The following is a 13,442-nucleotide window of genomic DNA, read 5'->3' on the forward strand; positions in this document are numbered from 1 at the left end:
GAAACATTTGAACAATTTTAAGCACTCTCCACACTGGCCCCACCATGTATGTGTATGCATGTGCATGTCTATTCATATCCTGTGTTGCTTTTTTACTTGCTCTTATAGAATCATGAAGACAAAGAATGGAAGTTTGCTCGAGCAAAGTTATGGCTTAGCTACTTTGATGACAAATGTACATTGCCCCCACCTTTCAACATCATTCCTTCACCAAAGACTATCTGCTATATGATTAGTAGCCTTAGTAAATGGATTTGCTCTCATACATCCAAAGGCAAGGTTAAACGGCAGAACAGCTTGAAGGTAAGAAGTAAGATGTTTGAACTGCAACATGATAATTTGAACAATTCCTAATTTCAGATGCTTCCTAAAACATAAATATGCAGGTTTCTTAAAAGCTAGCACTGCCTGGAGTTCCTGCTATGGCTCAGCGGTAAAGAACTTGACTAGGATCTATGAGGATATGGGTTCTATCCCTGGCCCTGCTCGGTGGGTTAAGGATACAGCATTGCGGTGAGCTGTGATGTAGGTCGCAGACATGGTTTGGATCCCCTGTTGCTGTGGCTGTGACGTCAGCCGGCAGCTACAGCTCTTGATTCAACTCCTAGCCTGGGAGCTTCCATATGACATGTGTGTGGCCCTAAAAAGACAAAAATAAAATAAAATAAAAGGACTGTCTTTTTCTTTGTTTTTTGTTTTCAAAATCTCCTGTGTCCTTCATGCATAGTGTAGGATCTTAAGTAAGGATTCAATGAATATTTATTGAGAATAAGAGAAAGAACTGCAAATTTTTTTTGTGAACTCTCTTCTCACAGTTTTGAAACAAGGAAAATATTCAGAGTACCTAGTCTGTCCACATAAAAAAGAGTGATTCCTAGAGTCAGTGCGTATTTTTCTGGTCCTTCCTGAAAGTTGTTCAGTACACAAATAATTTAATACATGTTGCTAAAAAACAGGAGTTGGCAAACTTTTTCTGTAAAGGACCAGATAATAAATATTTTAGACTTTGTGGAACAAAATTGTAGATATTACATGGATAGTAATATGAAAAGAGAGAAAACAAATTTCTACAAAATTTTCATTGATGAAATTAAAAATATGACAATAATTGAGTAATTATTTCTATAATATAGATCTATTAATGAAAGGAATGGAATTCCATTTGGGGAGAATAACATTTTGCTTAAATGGGGTTTAAAGCTAGTATTTCCTTTCATCAGATTGATTACAAATACTCATCTGTAAAAGCCGTTCGTAGTTCACAGGGCATCAGAAACAGGAAATGGGCCATATTTGGCCTGTGGGGCATAGTTTGCTAACCCCTACTATAAACTAAGGATTTTTAAATCAAAATAAGCATACAGGTAAATGAAAAAGAAATATGCAGGGCATGTTTGTTCCAAACATGTATTGATTATTTTGCTTTTTAGGGCCACACTCACAGCATATGGAGGTTCCCAGGCTAGGATTGGATTTGGAGCTACAGCTGCTGGCCTACACCACAGTCACAACAATGCCAGATCTGAGCTATGTCTGCAACATACACCACAGCTCACGGCAACGCCAGATCCTTAACCCACTGGGTGAGGCCAGGGATCGAACCCACAACCTCATAGTTCCTAGTCAGATTCATTTCTGCTGTGCCACAATGGGAACTCCTGAATATTATTTTTAATATGAAGTGACAAAAATATAATCAAATAAAGCATTATAAGGTATGTGTTTGTATCCGTAAACTTTTTAAAAACTTTGCCTGGTTTAAATTCTTTTATGTTCATTGTTAGTATTATATTATTTTGTTTTGAAGGAATGGAGAAATTTGAAACAAAAGAGAGATGAAAACTACCAAAAAGTGATGTGCTGTTTAGTGCATCGTTACTTGACTTCCATGAGACAAAAGATGCAAAGTACAGATCAGGCAACTGTGGAAAATCTAAATGAACTGCGCCAAGACCTGTCAAAATTCCGAAATGAAATAAGAGATTTACTTGGCTTTCGGACTTCTAAATATGCTATGTTTTATCCAAGAAATTAGCCATTTTCTAAATCATGTAGAGAATAATTTTCAATAACAAATCTGAAAGACTGCATTTGCATAACTTGCAATTAAATTAATGATATATATTGAAATAAAGAATTATGTAAAAGCCATTCTTTAAAATATTTATAGCATAAATATGTATAATATGTACATAGAATTAGTTTTTTAAAAACCCCCTGATAGTGGCTTTTTGCAAGTGTAAAACAGATTAAGTGGATAGATTTTGTTAGCATGCTGCTTAGTTTTCTTATTTAAATAGTGCTTAAAATTTTTTGCTCCTTATGTTTAGGAACGGAAATTAGAAGTGTACTAACTATTGCCAGAAGGTTTTATAAAAATGAAGATCAGCAAATGTGGTCTCCTTCCATAAGATACACTTGAGATATAGGAGTCATATTTTTTAAAATCTTTGTTTTAGGAGTTTACATATAGTGTGGTATTTATTGTTTAGGAGTATAAGTTTACCTAAAACAGTAATCTATTTTTTCTTTTGTTATAATCTTAAGCAACAAATATAAACCCCTAATGAATCTATGGATCTATTTATGAGTCTATAAATTTAAATTCACTTAAACATTTGTTATTGTAATATATTTACTTTTACATGGTTGTAACCACTTTATATTTTTAATTTTGCTTTTTTCACTTAATAATATTTTATATATACATTTCCATGTACTGATAGAGTCCATGTATTTAAATTTTTATAGAATTATATAGTTTTTGAAAAATATAGTTCGTAGACTTTCATTTTGTAGCTGTAGAGTATTTGATTATGTTTAGTTTTACACAGCTACTTCTCTAAAGTTAGGTGTTTACTGGCTTTTAATTTTTCATTATCATAATAGTGATTTTTTTTTTTTCAAGTTGGGGTGAATGGTCCTAGTTATAAAGTTAATGCAAAATAAGAATTTAGAAGATACTTCTTTATCATGTATGGTCACAACCTGTTTTGTTTTTGTAAACACTGGAAGGCCTTTTAATGAAAGAGTTCATTTTGTATTTGGACTAAGATTCTTGAGCTCATCGCACAAAGTATTTTTCACAAGATATAACATAGCTTCTATAAAAGTAGCTTCATGCTTATTTGTGGCTCATTCTTGATGCTTAGGATGAAAAGCATTGTCTTTTAAAATTGGAGAATAAAATATAAAATACAGATTTTAATTTTTTTCTGTGTTCATGTAAGGGATATAGTTAACATTTTTTCATAGGCTATTGATTATATATTCTTGCAGCATTTCCAGTTAAGAGGTTATTAGGTATGTAATTATATTTTTAACTGAATGTCAGATGGTCTTAAGACCACAGGGTGCAGGTAGCCCTTGGTTTGTAAGTACCACTGATCCAGGGATCATTGTCAAAAAATGTTAGTATTGTGATTCATCTTGCTTTTTACTTTTTAATTTCCAAATGTAAGTGTTCTCTTTTTTGGGCAAATTCTTATAAAAATGTTTATTGTAAAGTTATATATTTTGTCTATGATGGGATTATGCACTTCCCAGTTGGGATTTTACATCAGGGTTTTTAGGCATTCTAAAAAATACCTAGTTATTAAATCAAAATATTTATACTGTGCCTACTGTATGCATGAGTTACTTATGAGGTATATTTTGAATGATAGCATATTGTAAGAAAAAGGTAAATAAAACTTGACTTTAGATTATAAATTGACAGTCTGTTCATTGTACTATTGAATACTTTTTAGTTTTTATTGAGATATAATTCTTATAAAATTCACTCTTTCAAAGTATATACAGTTCACTGGTTTTCTTTTGTTTTTTTTGTTTGTTTGTTTTTTTACAGATTAAGTAACTTTATTTATTTATTTAGCTTTTTAGGGCTGCACCTGCGGCATATGGAGGTTCCCAGGCTAGGGGTCTAATCAAAGCTACAGCTGCCAGCCTGCGCCACAGCCACAGCAACAGCCACAGCAACGCCAGATCAGAGCCACATCTTCGACCTACAGCTCATGGCAATGCTGGATGCTTAACCCACTGAGCGAGGCCAGGGATCGAACCCACAACCTCATGGTTCCTATTTGTTTCCACTGTGCCACGACAGGAACTCCTGTTTTTTGTTTTGTTTTTTTTTTAACCTATGTCAACAAAAGTCTAAAATTCATCAATATCAGATCCATTTGTACCTCATCCTATCTCCGGTGGCAGTCTCATTTAACTCTGTTAGCTATCTCTTCTTATATTTGTAAATGTCTTGTTTTGAATGTCTACCCAAAGACCTGTATGTGAGTGTTTATAGCAGTGTTATTCATTCTGCCAACCAAATGCCCAATAACTGGTGAATGGATAAATAAATTGTACACCCATGCAAGGGTAATCTACTCAGCAATAAAAAAGAATTGGATTAGAGTTCAGTCAGAGAAGCAGAACTACTGGAATATTTGCAGGCACACATGTATTTGTGTATAGTGATTTGTTTATGTGGATATGACATTACAAAATTGTTGGAGTTGGTTAAGCAGTCTCTGAGGCTTTCTTTTTTTTTTTTTTTAACAGCTGCGCCCGTGGCATATGGAAGTTCCCAGGCTAGGGGTCGAGTTGGAGCTGCAGCGAAGGCCCACGCCACAGCCACAGCCACAGCAACAGCAACACTGGATCGAAGCCACATCTGTGACCTACCTACGCCACAGCTTGCAGCACTGCCAGATCCTTAACCCACTGAGTGAGGCCAGAGATTGAACCTGCATCCTCATAGAGACAACATGGAGTCCTTAACCCACTGAGCCACAAAGGCTGTTACTTTTTGCATCTAATACTGGAGCTTGAAGTTCACCGGGTAGGCTGTTGGGAGGAGAAGAAATGCAACAAGGTGGAACCCATGAAGATGGGCTGAGACTCATGCCACTTCTCACTGTCTCTAACCTCGATGATGTGGATGTCCTGTGGGAGAAGTTACCCTTTGCCACGATGCTAAACAGACTTGGCCCAGGACTCAGAGAAACTGAAGACTGATCCAAGGAAAGGAGTCCTGATTGCTGCCCCTCACCAAGTTGAGTCAGCAGATATGTTTCAACATGTGTGAACTACAGAAGTGCCTGCAAAACACTCCAAATGGCTGCTGTTCCACCTCTGCCCTCCAAATTTTACACTAAAAATGTGTCTTATGGCCCACCCTACCTAGAAGCACACAGGGAGAGAAGTCTGGGAAACATACTTCAGCCTACCCAAGTTGATGCAGGAACAAACTACCAATCTGTGCAGTAACACAGATGAATCTAAAAAGTATTATGCCAAATGAGGAAGCTCATCACCAAAGGCTACAAATTATATGATTCCATTAATATAATATCCTGAAAAGACAAAATTGTAGGAACCAAAATCAGATCACTGGTTACCATGATCAGTGGGAGGAGATGATTGATTGCACAACTCATCAAACTGTACATCTTAAAAGGGTGAATTTTAATGTACAGAAATTTTGCTCCAGTAAATCTGACTAAAATACATAATGCTACAATATACTAAAATACAGAAATGAGAAAATAACAGTGGAGTCTTAGGATTTATTACCATTCCAGGAGAAAACAGTGCTTGACTATGCAAGTGGATAGCCAGCACTAACACAGCACAGGTGCAGTACAGTAATACATGCCAAGGTGAAGAATTTTGTATTTTTCTAAATTATTTTAGCAACTCTATATTCTTTGCTTTTTCATATGAATTATAGAATCTGCCTATCAGTCACAGCCCCGAATCTTGTGATGATTTTAATTGAAATTGCATTGAGGAGTTAACTATTGTGGAACAAGGGAAACAAATCCAACTAGTAACCATGAAGTTTCAGGTTTCATCCCTGGCTTGCTCAGTGGTTTAAGGATCCAGTGTTGCTGTGAGCTGTGATGTAGATCACAGACATGGCTTGGATCCCACATTGCTGTGGCTGTGGTGTAGGCTGGCAGCTACATTTTCGATTTGACCCCTAGCCTGGGAACTTCTATGTGCCACAGATGCAGCCCTAAAAAAGCAAAAAACAAATTGCATTGAAATTGAAAATTTTGTTGTCCTTGGAAAATACATTATTTGTAAATAACAAATAGGCTGAAGTTATAGGCCCTAGGGAGTCTAATTATTCAAAATTACACTAAGAAAATATTAATAGCACCAGGGGTAATGTCTGCTCTGAATTTCTCATTTGTAAGTAAATTTGTTAGCTTTCTGACATCACTGGCCTGTTTGTAAACATGTTGTGTTTCTTGAAGATATACTTAGAAGAATTACAATGACAGTATTTCTCTTCATTTGGTCATTTCACAGTATTTTTTTCTTTTCCTGCACCCCCTGCCTCCAGTTTGAAATATATACTTCAGATATGGAACTCAAAAATAGGAAAAATTTTATGTGTTACATGCTTTAAAAGTAACCATCTTTAATAGACATGACTTCCGATGTGAATTAAATTACAGTAATACAAGAAGCAAAACAGCATGTTTGAGTAGGAGGTAAATGTATGTCTCAAAAAAACCAAAAAACAGGGAGTTCCCGTTGTGGCGCAATGGTTAACGAATCCGACTAGGAACCATGAGGTTGCGGGTTCGGTCCCTGCCATTGTTCAGTGGATTAATGATCCGGCGTTGCCGTGAGCTGTGGTGTAGGTTGCAGACGCGGCTGGGATCCCGCGTTGCTGTGGCTCTGGCGTAGGCCAGTGGCTACAGCTCCAATTCGACCCCTAGCCTGGGAACCTCCATGTGCCGTGGGAGTGGCCCAGAGAAATAGCAAAAAGACAAAAAAAAAAAAACCAAAAAAACTGTTTCATCCAGAAAATGGTAAGTTTCTTCATCCTGCTACCAGCAATCTAGAGATGTCTCTCTCTTTCATCCATTAGAAAGACGGTTTAATGAATCCTTTCAGTTTTAGGTAAAATTATTCTTATTTAAAGATATTAAAACTGTCAGGTGCCATTGAAGAGTTTTGAGGAAGGAAATGTACTGGCTGCCTCATTAAGTCATCCAGAAATTAATTTTAGGAGATGATTCAACTCCATACTCATTTCCCCCATTTCAGCAAGCAGTCACTAAATTTTCTGTGAAGATTGTTTTAATGCAGGTTTTTTTTTCCATTTTTTTTAAGCTACAAAACTAAACTAAGCACAGAAGGGAGTAGCTCTCTTATTCTCCTCCCTATCCTCAGCTTAAGTACGGTGTTGATGTTAAAGAGCACAAATTTGGAGTTCCCGTCGTGGCGCAGTGGTTAACGAATCCGACTAGGAACCATGAGGTTGCAGGTTCGGTCCCTGCCCTTGCTCAGTGGGTTAACGATCCGGCGTTGCCGTGAGCTGTGGTGTAGGTTGCAGACGCAGCTCGGATCCCGCGTTGCTGTGGCTCTGGCGTAGGCCGGTGGCTACAGCTCCGATTCAACCCCTAGCCTGGGAACCTCCATATGCCGCGGGAGCGGCCCAAGAAATAGCAACAACAACAAAAGACAAAAGACAAAAAAAAAAAGAGAACAAATTTGTTGAAGGAAAATTTAGCCATTATCTGCTTGTATAAATATCCTGGAAATGACATCTAGTCTGTTAGGCACCCATCTAACAATTGCAGGCTCTAGGTCCTATTGCATCAAACTGGACTGGAAGAAAACTTACATCATCTCCTTCAACCTTCCCATTTTACAGGTAAGAAAAGTAATCCAGGTTGTATAATTTCTGACTTGAGAGCTTGAACTCAATTTATTATTTGTATTGGGAAAGATAGAGTCAAAAACTTTGCTTTTTTGAATGAATTTCTTATTGTGGGTTCATCTTGGTCAGAGAACAGAACTTAAGATGTCCAATGTTTATTTTTATTTTATTTTTTTGTCTCTTTGCCTTTTCTAGGGCTGTTCCCGCGGCATATGGAGGTTCCCAGGCTAGGGGTCGAATCTGAGCTGTAGCCGCCGGCCTGTAGCCGCCGGCCTCCACCAGAGCCACAGCAACACGGGATCTGAGCCGCGTCTGTGACCTACACCACAGCTCATGGCAATGCTGGATCCTTAACCCACTGCGCAAGGCCAGGGATCGAACCCGCAACCTCATGGTTCCTAGTCAGATTCATTAACCACCGTGCCATGACGGGAACTCCTCCAGTGTTTATTTTTTAAGTGACTAGGTTACTAAAGACTTTCAAGTTTTTGAAACTTGACCAGAGTCAGAAGCAGAGACCAGCAAGATGAGCAGCAGTCAGAGGGAAAGGATGAACAGTGAGGTAGTAAACATATATAAAAAAGCAGGAGTCAGACTTAGAAAATAAACAAGCTGTGCCCTGGAGGGACCAAGGGCTTAGAAAGGAGACACTGGTTAATTTTATTTTGGGGCCACTTTATATCCTGATCAGTTTGTTTATTCAAGGATCTGCAAACAATTTGAGACTTATAAAAGATCTCAGAAAGAATCCAATTCAACTTTCTCATTTTACAGATAAGGAAACTAAAGTTCCCCAATGCTGCCTGTGAAGGAGAATCCAAGACTTTCTCCTCCTCAGCCAGGAGGCTCTTGCTTGCATTATGCTCCTGTTAACACTAATTTCTTGTATGTGAGAGAAATTAATCAGTTGTATAAAATCATACTTTAAGGTTGTAAATGTTCTTAATAGATTTCTGTGTTTAAAAGCTCACTGTTTAAATTGAACCTAATTAAATCTTGGTTATCAGAATGCCACAGGGACATCCATCAAGCAGAAGATACTGTTTCAAATTTATATCTAATCAAATTTTAGCCTTTTAAAGCCTAATTGACTTTGTTTTTAAGAGGAAGAAGCAAATTATAAAATGTCAGAATTTTAAATAACTTTAATAACTTTAAAATCCCTCAGAAAAACTTCTTTGTATGTCCCAGAGCTGTTCCATCTGAATCCCTAATTCTGTACATGTACTCTATGTACACCCCATGATTCTACTTCTATAGGCTCTATGTTAAAAAGAGGCTGTTAGTGTGTGAATAATGACCCTCACATACTTAATTCAAGTTGCTTAGTTATAAAAGATATAATAATATTCGTATTTTATTTGGGGCTAGGGTTAAGGGACGAACTTATGAAACTATTAATGCTAATCACTTTCTTGCATGTTGCTTCCAGTTTTCTATTGGGATTATCATATCATCTTTGGATTATAATAGTCTTGTTTTTTCCTTTCCAATATCATTTCTTTTCCTTGCCTTACTACACTGACCAGAATTTTTAGTAGAAATAGTGATTTCAAGTATTCTTATTTTATCACTGACCTTAAAGGAAAAGCTTTCAATATTTCATCATTAAACATGAGACTTGCTGCAAGTTTTCTTGTCAGTTTAAGTAAGTGCCCTTCTATTCATAATTTGCTCGTGGTTTATTTTTGTCATGAGTAAATGTTGAATTATATTAAGCGCTCCTGCATTATTAAGATCAAATGATTATTCATTTTTACTCAATTGTGAATAGGGCTTAGCAGAACCTTTTCCCATTAAGAGTTGGTCTTTGTTTAGCTCTAGCTTGAGTTACCTAGTAATCTGATAATACAGTATGTCAACTATGTTGCTAGGCAAATTTGTTTGAAGTGAAAAAAAAAAAAGACCCCCAATTGGTAAATTTCATTGATTGGGAAGAATCCAATCCAGTGAAAATCAACTATAAATACCTGAGAGGGAGGCCAGAGCTTTGGGGCTTTGCAGAATGTGTAGCTCTTATAAACAGGTGTGTCATCTGTGAAGAGTCTGGGAGCTGGGCCTCTTGAGTTGTTGCAAGAGAGAATGGTTTCTGTGGAGATGCAACTTTTAAACTGGAGTGTCTGCATCCATCTGGCATGAACCTTTTCTCCTGGCACCTGAGACATTATCTGGGGAGGCCAAAGAAAACAGCTCATGGATAGCTGTGTGAACTGCTGCCAGATGGCTGCAAAGACTCCCTTAGAAGAACACTGTCCTGTTAAGTTCTGGTTACTGTGCTATATCTTTCTGAGAATATTGGTACCAAGGGAGGCCTGTGGTACTATTGAATCTGAATTGTTAATTGCACCTTAGACTCCTCAATTGGCATTGCAGATTGCTGCAGTGAAGTGCGATCATTACATTCATATATGCATTTTCTAATATTCAATCAATCAAGCATGTCTGGCATAAATCCAACTTGATCATGGCCTTATTTTGTTTGCTGGATTTTGTTTGATAATGTTTTGTTTAGGGTTTTTGCACTTAAGCTTATAAATAAAATCAGACAAGTGGTTTTCCTAGATCTAATTGTTTGCTAAAGTTTTGATACTAAGATTATACTAATCTCATAAAAAGCATTGCTGAGTTACTTTTTTACTTATACTCTGGAATAGCATATGTTAGATTGGCAGTGTTGGTCCCTTAGTTGTTTCACAGACCTTCTAAGTAAAATTATCTTGGGCTGGAATTTTATTTGAAGAAAGTTTTAAAGTTATGATTGCATTTTTTTAATGCAAATGGTTATAAGACTACTTAGGTATTCTATTTCTACTTGAGTCTTAATTATAAGTCCCCACTCCCCAGCCAGGAATTTGTCCACTTCATCTAAGTTTTCAAATCTACTGACCAGTGGTTCATAATATTCTCTTACTGCTTTTGAAGAGTCTGTAACATCTACCATAAGGTCCCTTTTCATTCCTAAATTGTTTTCCTTGTTCTTTTTTACTTCTTTTCTTGCCTAATCTTGTCAGTTTTATCAATTATATTGTCATTTTAGGGAACCAATTTTCGATTTTGTTAATTTTCTCTGTGATTCTATTTTACTCAATTTCTGCTTTTATGTTTATTTCCTACTTTTTAGAAGTGTATTCTGTTCTTTTGCTATCTCCCTAATTTGTATCATTCACAAAATATTTTTCACCCTTTCTTTTAGAATGTAAACATTTAAGTTTATACATTTTAAAGTTTAAGTTGCATTCCACATAATTTAAAACAATGTTTCTGTTGTTCAGTTTTTAACATTTTCTTATTTTCTATAACAGTTTCCTTTTGAGTATGAGTTATTTAAAAGCATAAGGGGAGTTCCTGTCGTGGTGTAGTGGAAACAATCCGACGAGGAAACATGAGGTTGCAGGTTCGATCCCTGGCCTCGCTCAGTGGGTCAAGGATCCGGCATTGCTGTGAGCTGTGGTGTAGGTTGCTGACACAGCTTGGATCTGGCATTCCTGTGGTTGTGGTGCAGGCCAGCAGCTACAGCTCTGATTAGACTCCTAGCCTGGGAAACTCCATATGCCACAGGTGCTGCCCTAAAAGGACAAAAAGACAAAAGAAATAAATAATAATTTTAAAAAAAGCACAATACTCAATTTCCAATATCAGATTTTTTCCTTATTTTTTAATTTTTTTACTATTGTGTACTTTGTGTAATTTCCAATTATGCATTTTTGCTGGAAAGGGATGCCTGTGTGATACCAGTTCTTTGAACTTAGATGGAATTTGTTTCAGGGGGCTGTAAGTGGTCAAGTTTTGAAACTGTTCCATACTGAGATTAAAAGTGAGCTTTTTGGGAGTTCCCATTGTGGTGCAGTGGAAATGAACCTGACTAGCATCCATAAGGATGCAGGTTTGATCCCTGGCCTCACTCAGTGGATCAGGGATCTGGCATTGCCGTGAGCTGTGGTGTAGGTTGCAGGTGTGGTTCAGACCTGACATAGCTGTGGCTGTGGCGTAAGCTGGCAGTTGTAGCTCTAATTTGACCCCTAGCCTGGGAATTTCCATATGCCACGGGTGCGGCCCTAAAGAGAGCTTTTGGTTTTATGTCCATCAGGTAAACCTAGTTAACTATGTGGTTCAAATCTTCTATATCTTTATTTTTTTCCTCTTAAATCTTCCAATTACTGAGAGAAATGTGTAAAATCTCCCACTATGACAATAGATGTGTCCATTTCCATTTATACTATGCCAGATTTAGTCATATATTTTGAAGGATATTATTAGTGGCATACAAATTTTAGAATCGTTGTACCTCCTTGTAACCCTCTTCATGCTGAGAAATGCTTTAAAATCTCTTTCCTAATGTTAATAAAGCCACATCTGTTTTGTTTTAGCAAGTATTTGTCTGGTACATTTATGTTTTTCTATCCTTTTCAACTTTTCTGTGTCCTTATGTTTTAGATGCCTCTTTCAAATAGTACATAGATTTTGTTTTTCTAATCCAGTCTGATAATCTTTGGCTTTGAATAGAAGTATTTAGTCTAGTAATGTATATTGAAATTATTGATACATTTACATTTCTACCATCTTATTTTGTGGTAATGGCAGTGAGGGCACTGGGTTTGGAATTAAGACATCTGAACTTGATTGCCTGTTCTCTCTCTTGGGAGGTGTGTGTTTCAGACAGGTCATTAAATATACCTGAGCTTCCACTTCTACCTCAAAAATGAAGGACCTGATCTAGATTCCTGAGGGACAGCGTTCCAGCTCTTACATTCTCTGGTTCTGCAGGGAAGAATTATAGTCTGTTTACATTGCTGGATCTATCTAGTCCCTGCAGTTCTTGGAAAGCTCTCTTAGTAAAGTATAAATTGATACAAGGACAAACTTACAGGTAAAGGGCAGGGAATATTCTTTTTACTGTGTCCCACCTTCTATAAAAACAAGTTTAATGGCTGTTATATAATCATTTTAAAACTTTTTATTAAGCATTGATTTAAAAAATGCGAGAGAAGTCTGTAACACCTCAGAGCAAATGCTTGAAGGTAAAACAAATATCACTATAAATATTGCACATAGAAAATATCTTTTTTTACATCTTCACACAACTCGTTTCTAAAACATCCTTTTACAGAGATGTATAAATAAACTGCTTCCAAACTGTCAACGCTTGATACATTTAGTCTCTTGTCACCCGACTATGTCTGCAAGTTTCCAATTGAATATCTGCTCCTCTTCTATGCAGGCAACAGAACTTCCATCAGCGACATCGGAGGTCGAATACCTACATCATGTGAAGAGTAAATCTTTCTGAATGCTCAATATTTCAGGTTATAAATTTTCTTTTTCTACTGAGAAAAAAAAATAGATCTTTCAAAGGCAGTGACAGAATGCAGCTTAAATGGACACAGTTCACCGTTAGCATTGCTTGTTCTTCAAGGCATTCAGCAGCTTCTGATTCTTGGTCTTGAACATCATGATAAAGCTGTTTGGCATGATTCTGCCTCGCCCATCTTCACCCACTTGGCCCATAATAATGTAATTTAGACCTAAAACAGAATATAAGATTAATTTTTTCTCTCTATGCATGTGGGTTTGAACAACTTAGACTATAATGTACCTCTAGGTAAATGCTGTATCGATGTAATTAGATATTGATTCTATCTAGGATAAAATCTGCTTTATGGCTCTCATCAGAAAAACATCTAAATTCAATCAAATAGCATGTGCCAGCTCTGCTAACACTAGAAAACCGATGGAGTGACTAGATCCAGGCCTGTCCAGCTCTGCA

At 36.8% G+C, this 13,442-nt stretch overlaps 2 protein-coding genes across 3 annotated transcripts in view; one reads left to right on the plus strand and one right to left on the minus strand.

Moving 5' to 3' along the window:
* Positions 1–3,712, plus strand: part of TRPC1 (transient receptor potential cation channel subfamily C member 1) — a 61,965-nt gene extending 58,253 nt beyond the window's left edge. For both annotated transcript variants that reach the window (XM_047783962.1, XM_047783971.1), the window contains 2 exons: positions 109–303; positions 1,808–3,712. In XM_047783962.1, the coding sequence (XP_047639918.1) occupies positions 109–303; positions 1,808–2,035 (423 nt within the window). In that variant the 3' untranslated portion in view covers positions 2,036–3,712. The remainder of the gene's footprint in view (positions 1–108; positions 304–1,807) is intronic.
* An 8,902-nt stretch (positions 3,713–12,614) lies between these two features.
* The window catches only part of PCOLCE2 (procollagen C-endopeptidase enhancer 2), an 82,525-nt gene continuing 81,697 nt past the window's right edge, over positions 12,615–13,442 (minus strand). Inside the window, exon 9 of the mRNA XM_047783985.1 lies at positions 12,615–13,200. Coding sequence (XP_047639941.1) covers positions 13,070–13,200 — 131 coding nt within the window. The 3' untranslated portion in view covers positions 12,615–13,069. The remainder of the gene's footprint in view (positions 13,201–13,442) is intronic.

This window comes from Phacochoerus africanus, chromosome 1, assembly GCF_016906955.1.
Source record: "Phacochoerus africanus isolate WHEZ1 chromosome 1, ROS_Pafr_v1, whole genome shotgun sequence".
Taxonomy (NCBI): Eukaryota; Metazoa; Chordata; class Mammalia; order Artiodactyla; family Suidae; genus Phacochoerus; species Phacochoerus africanus.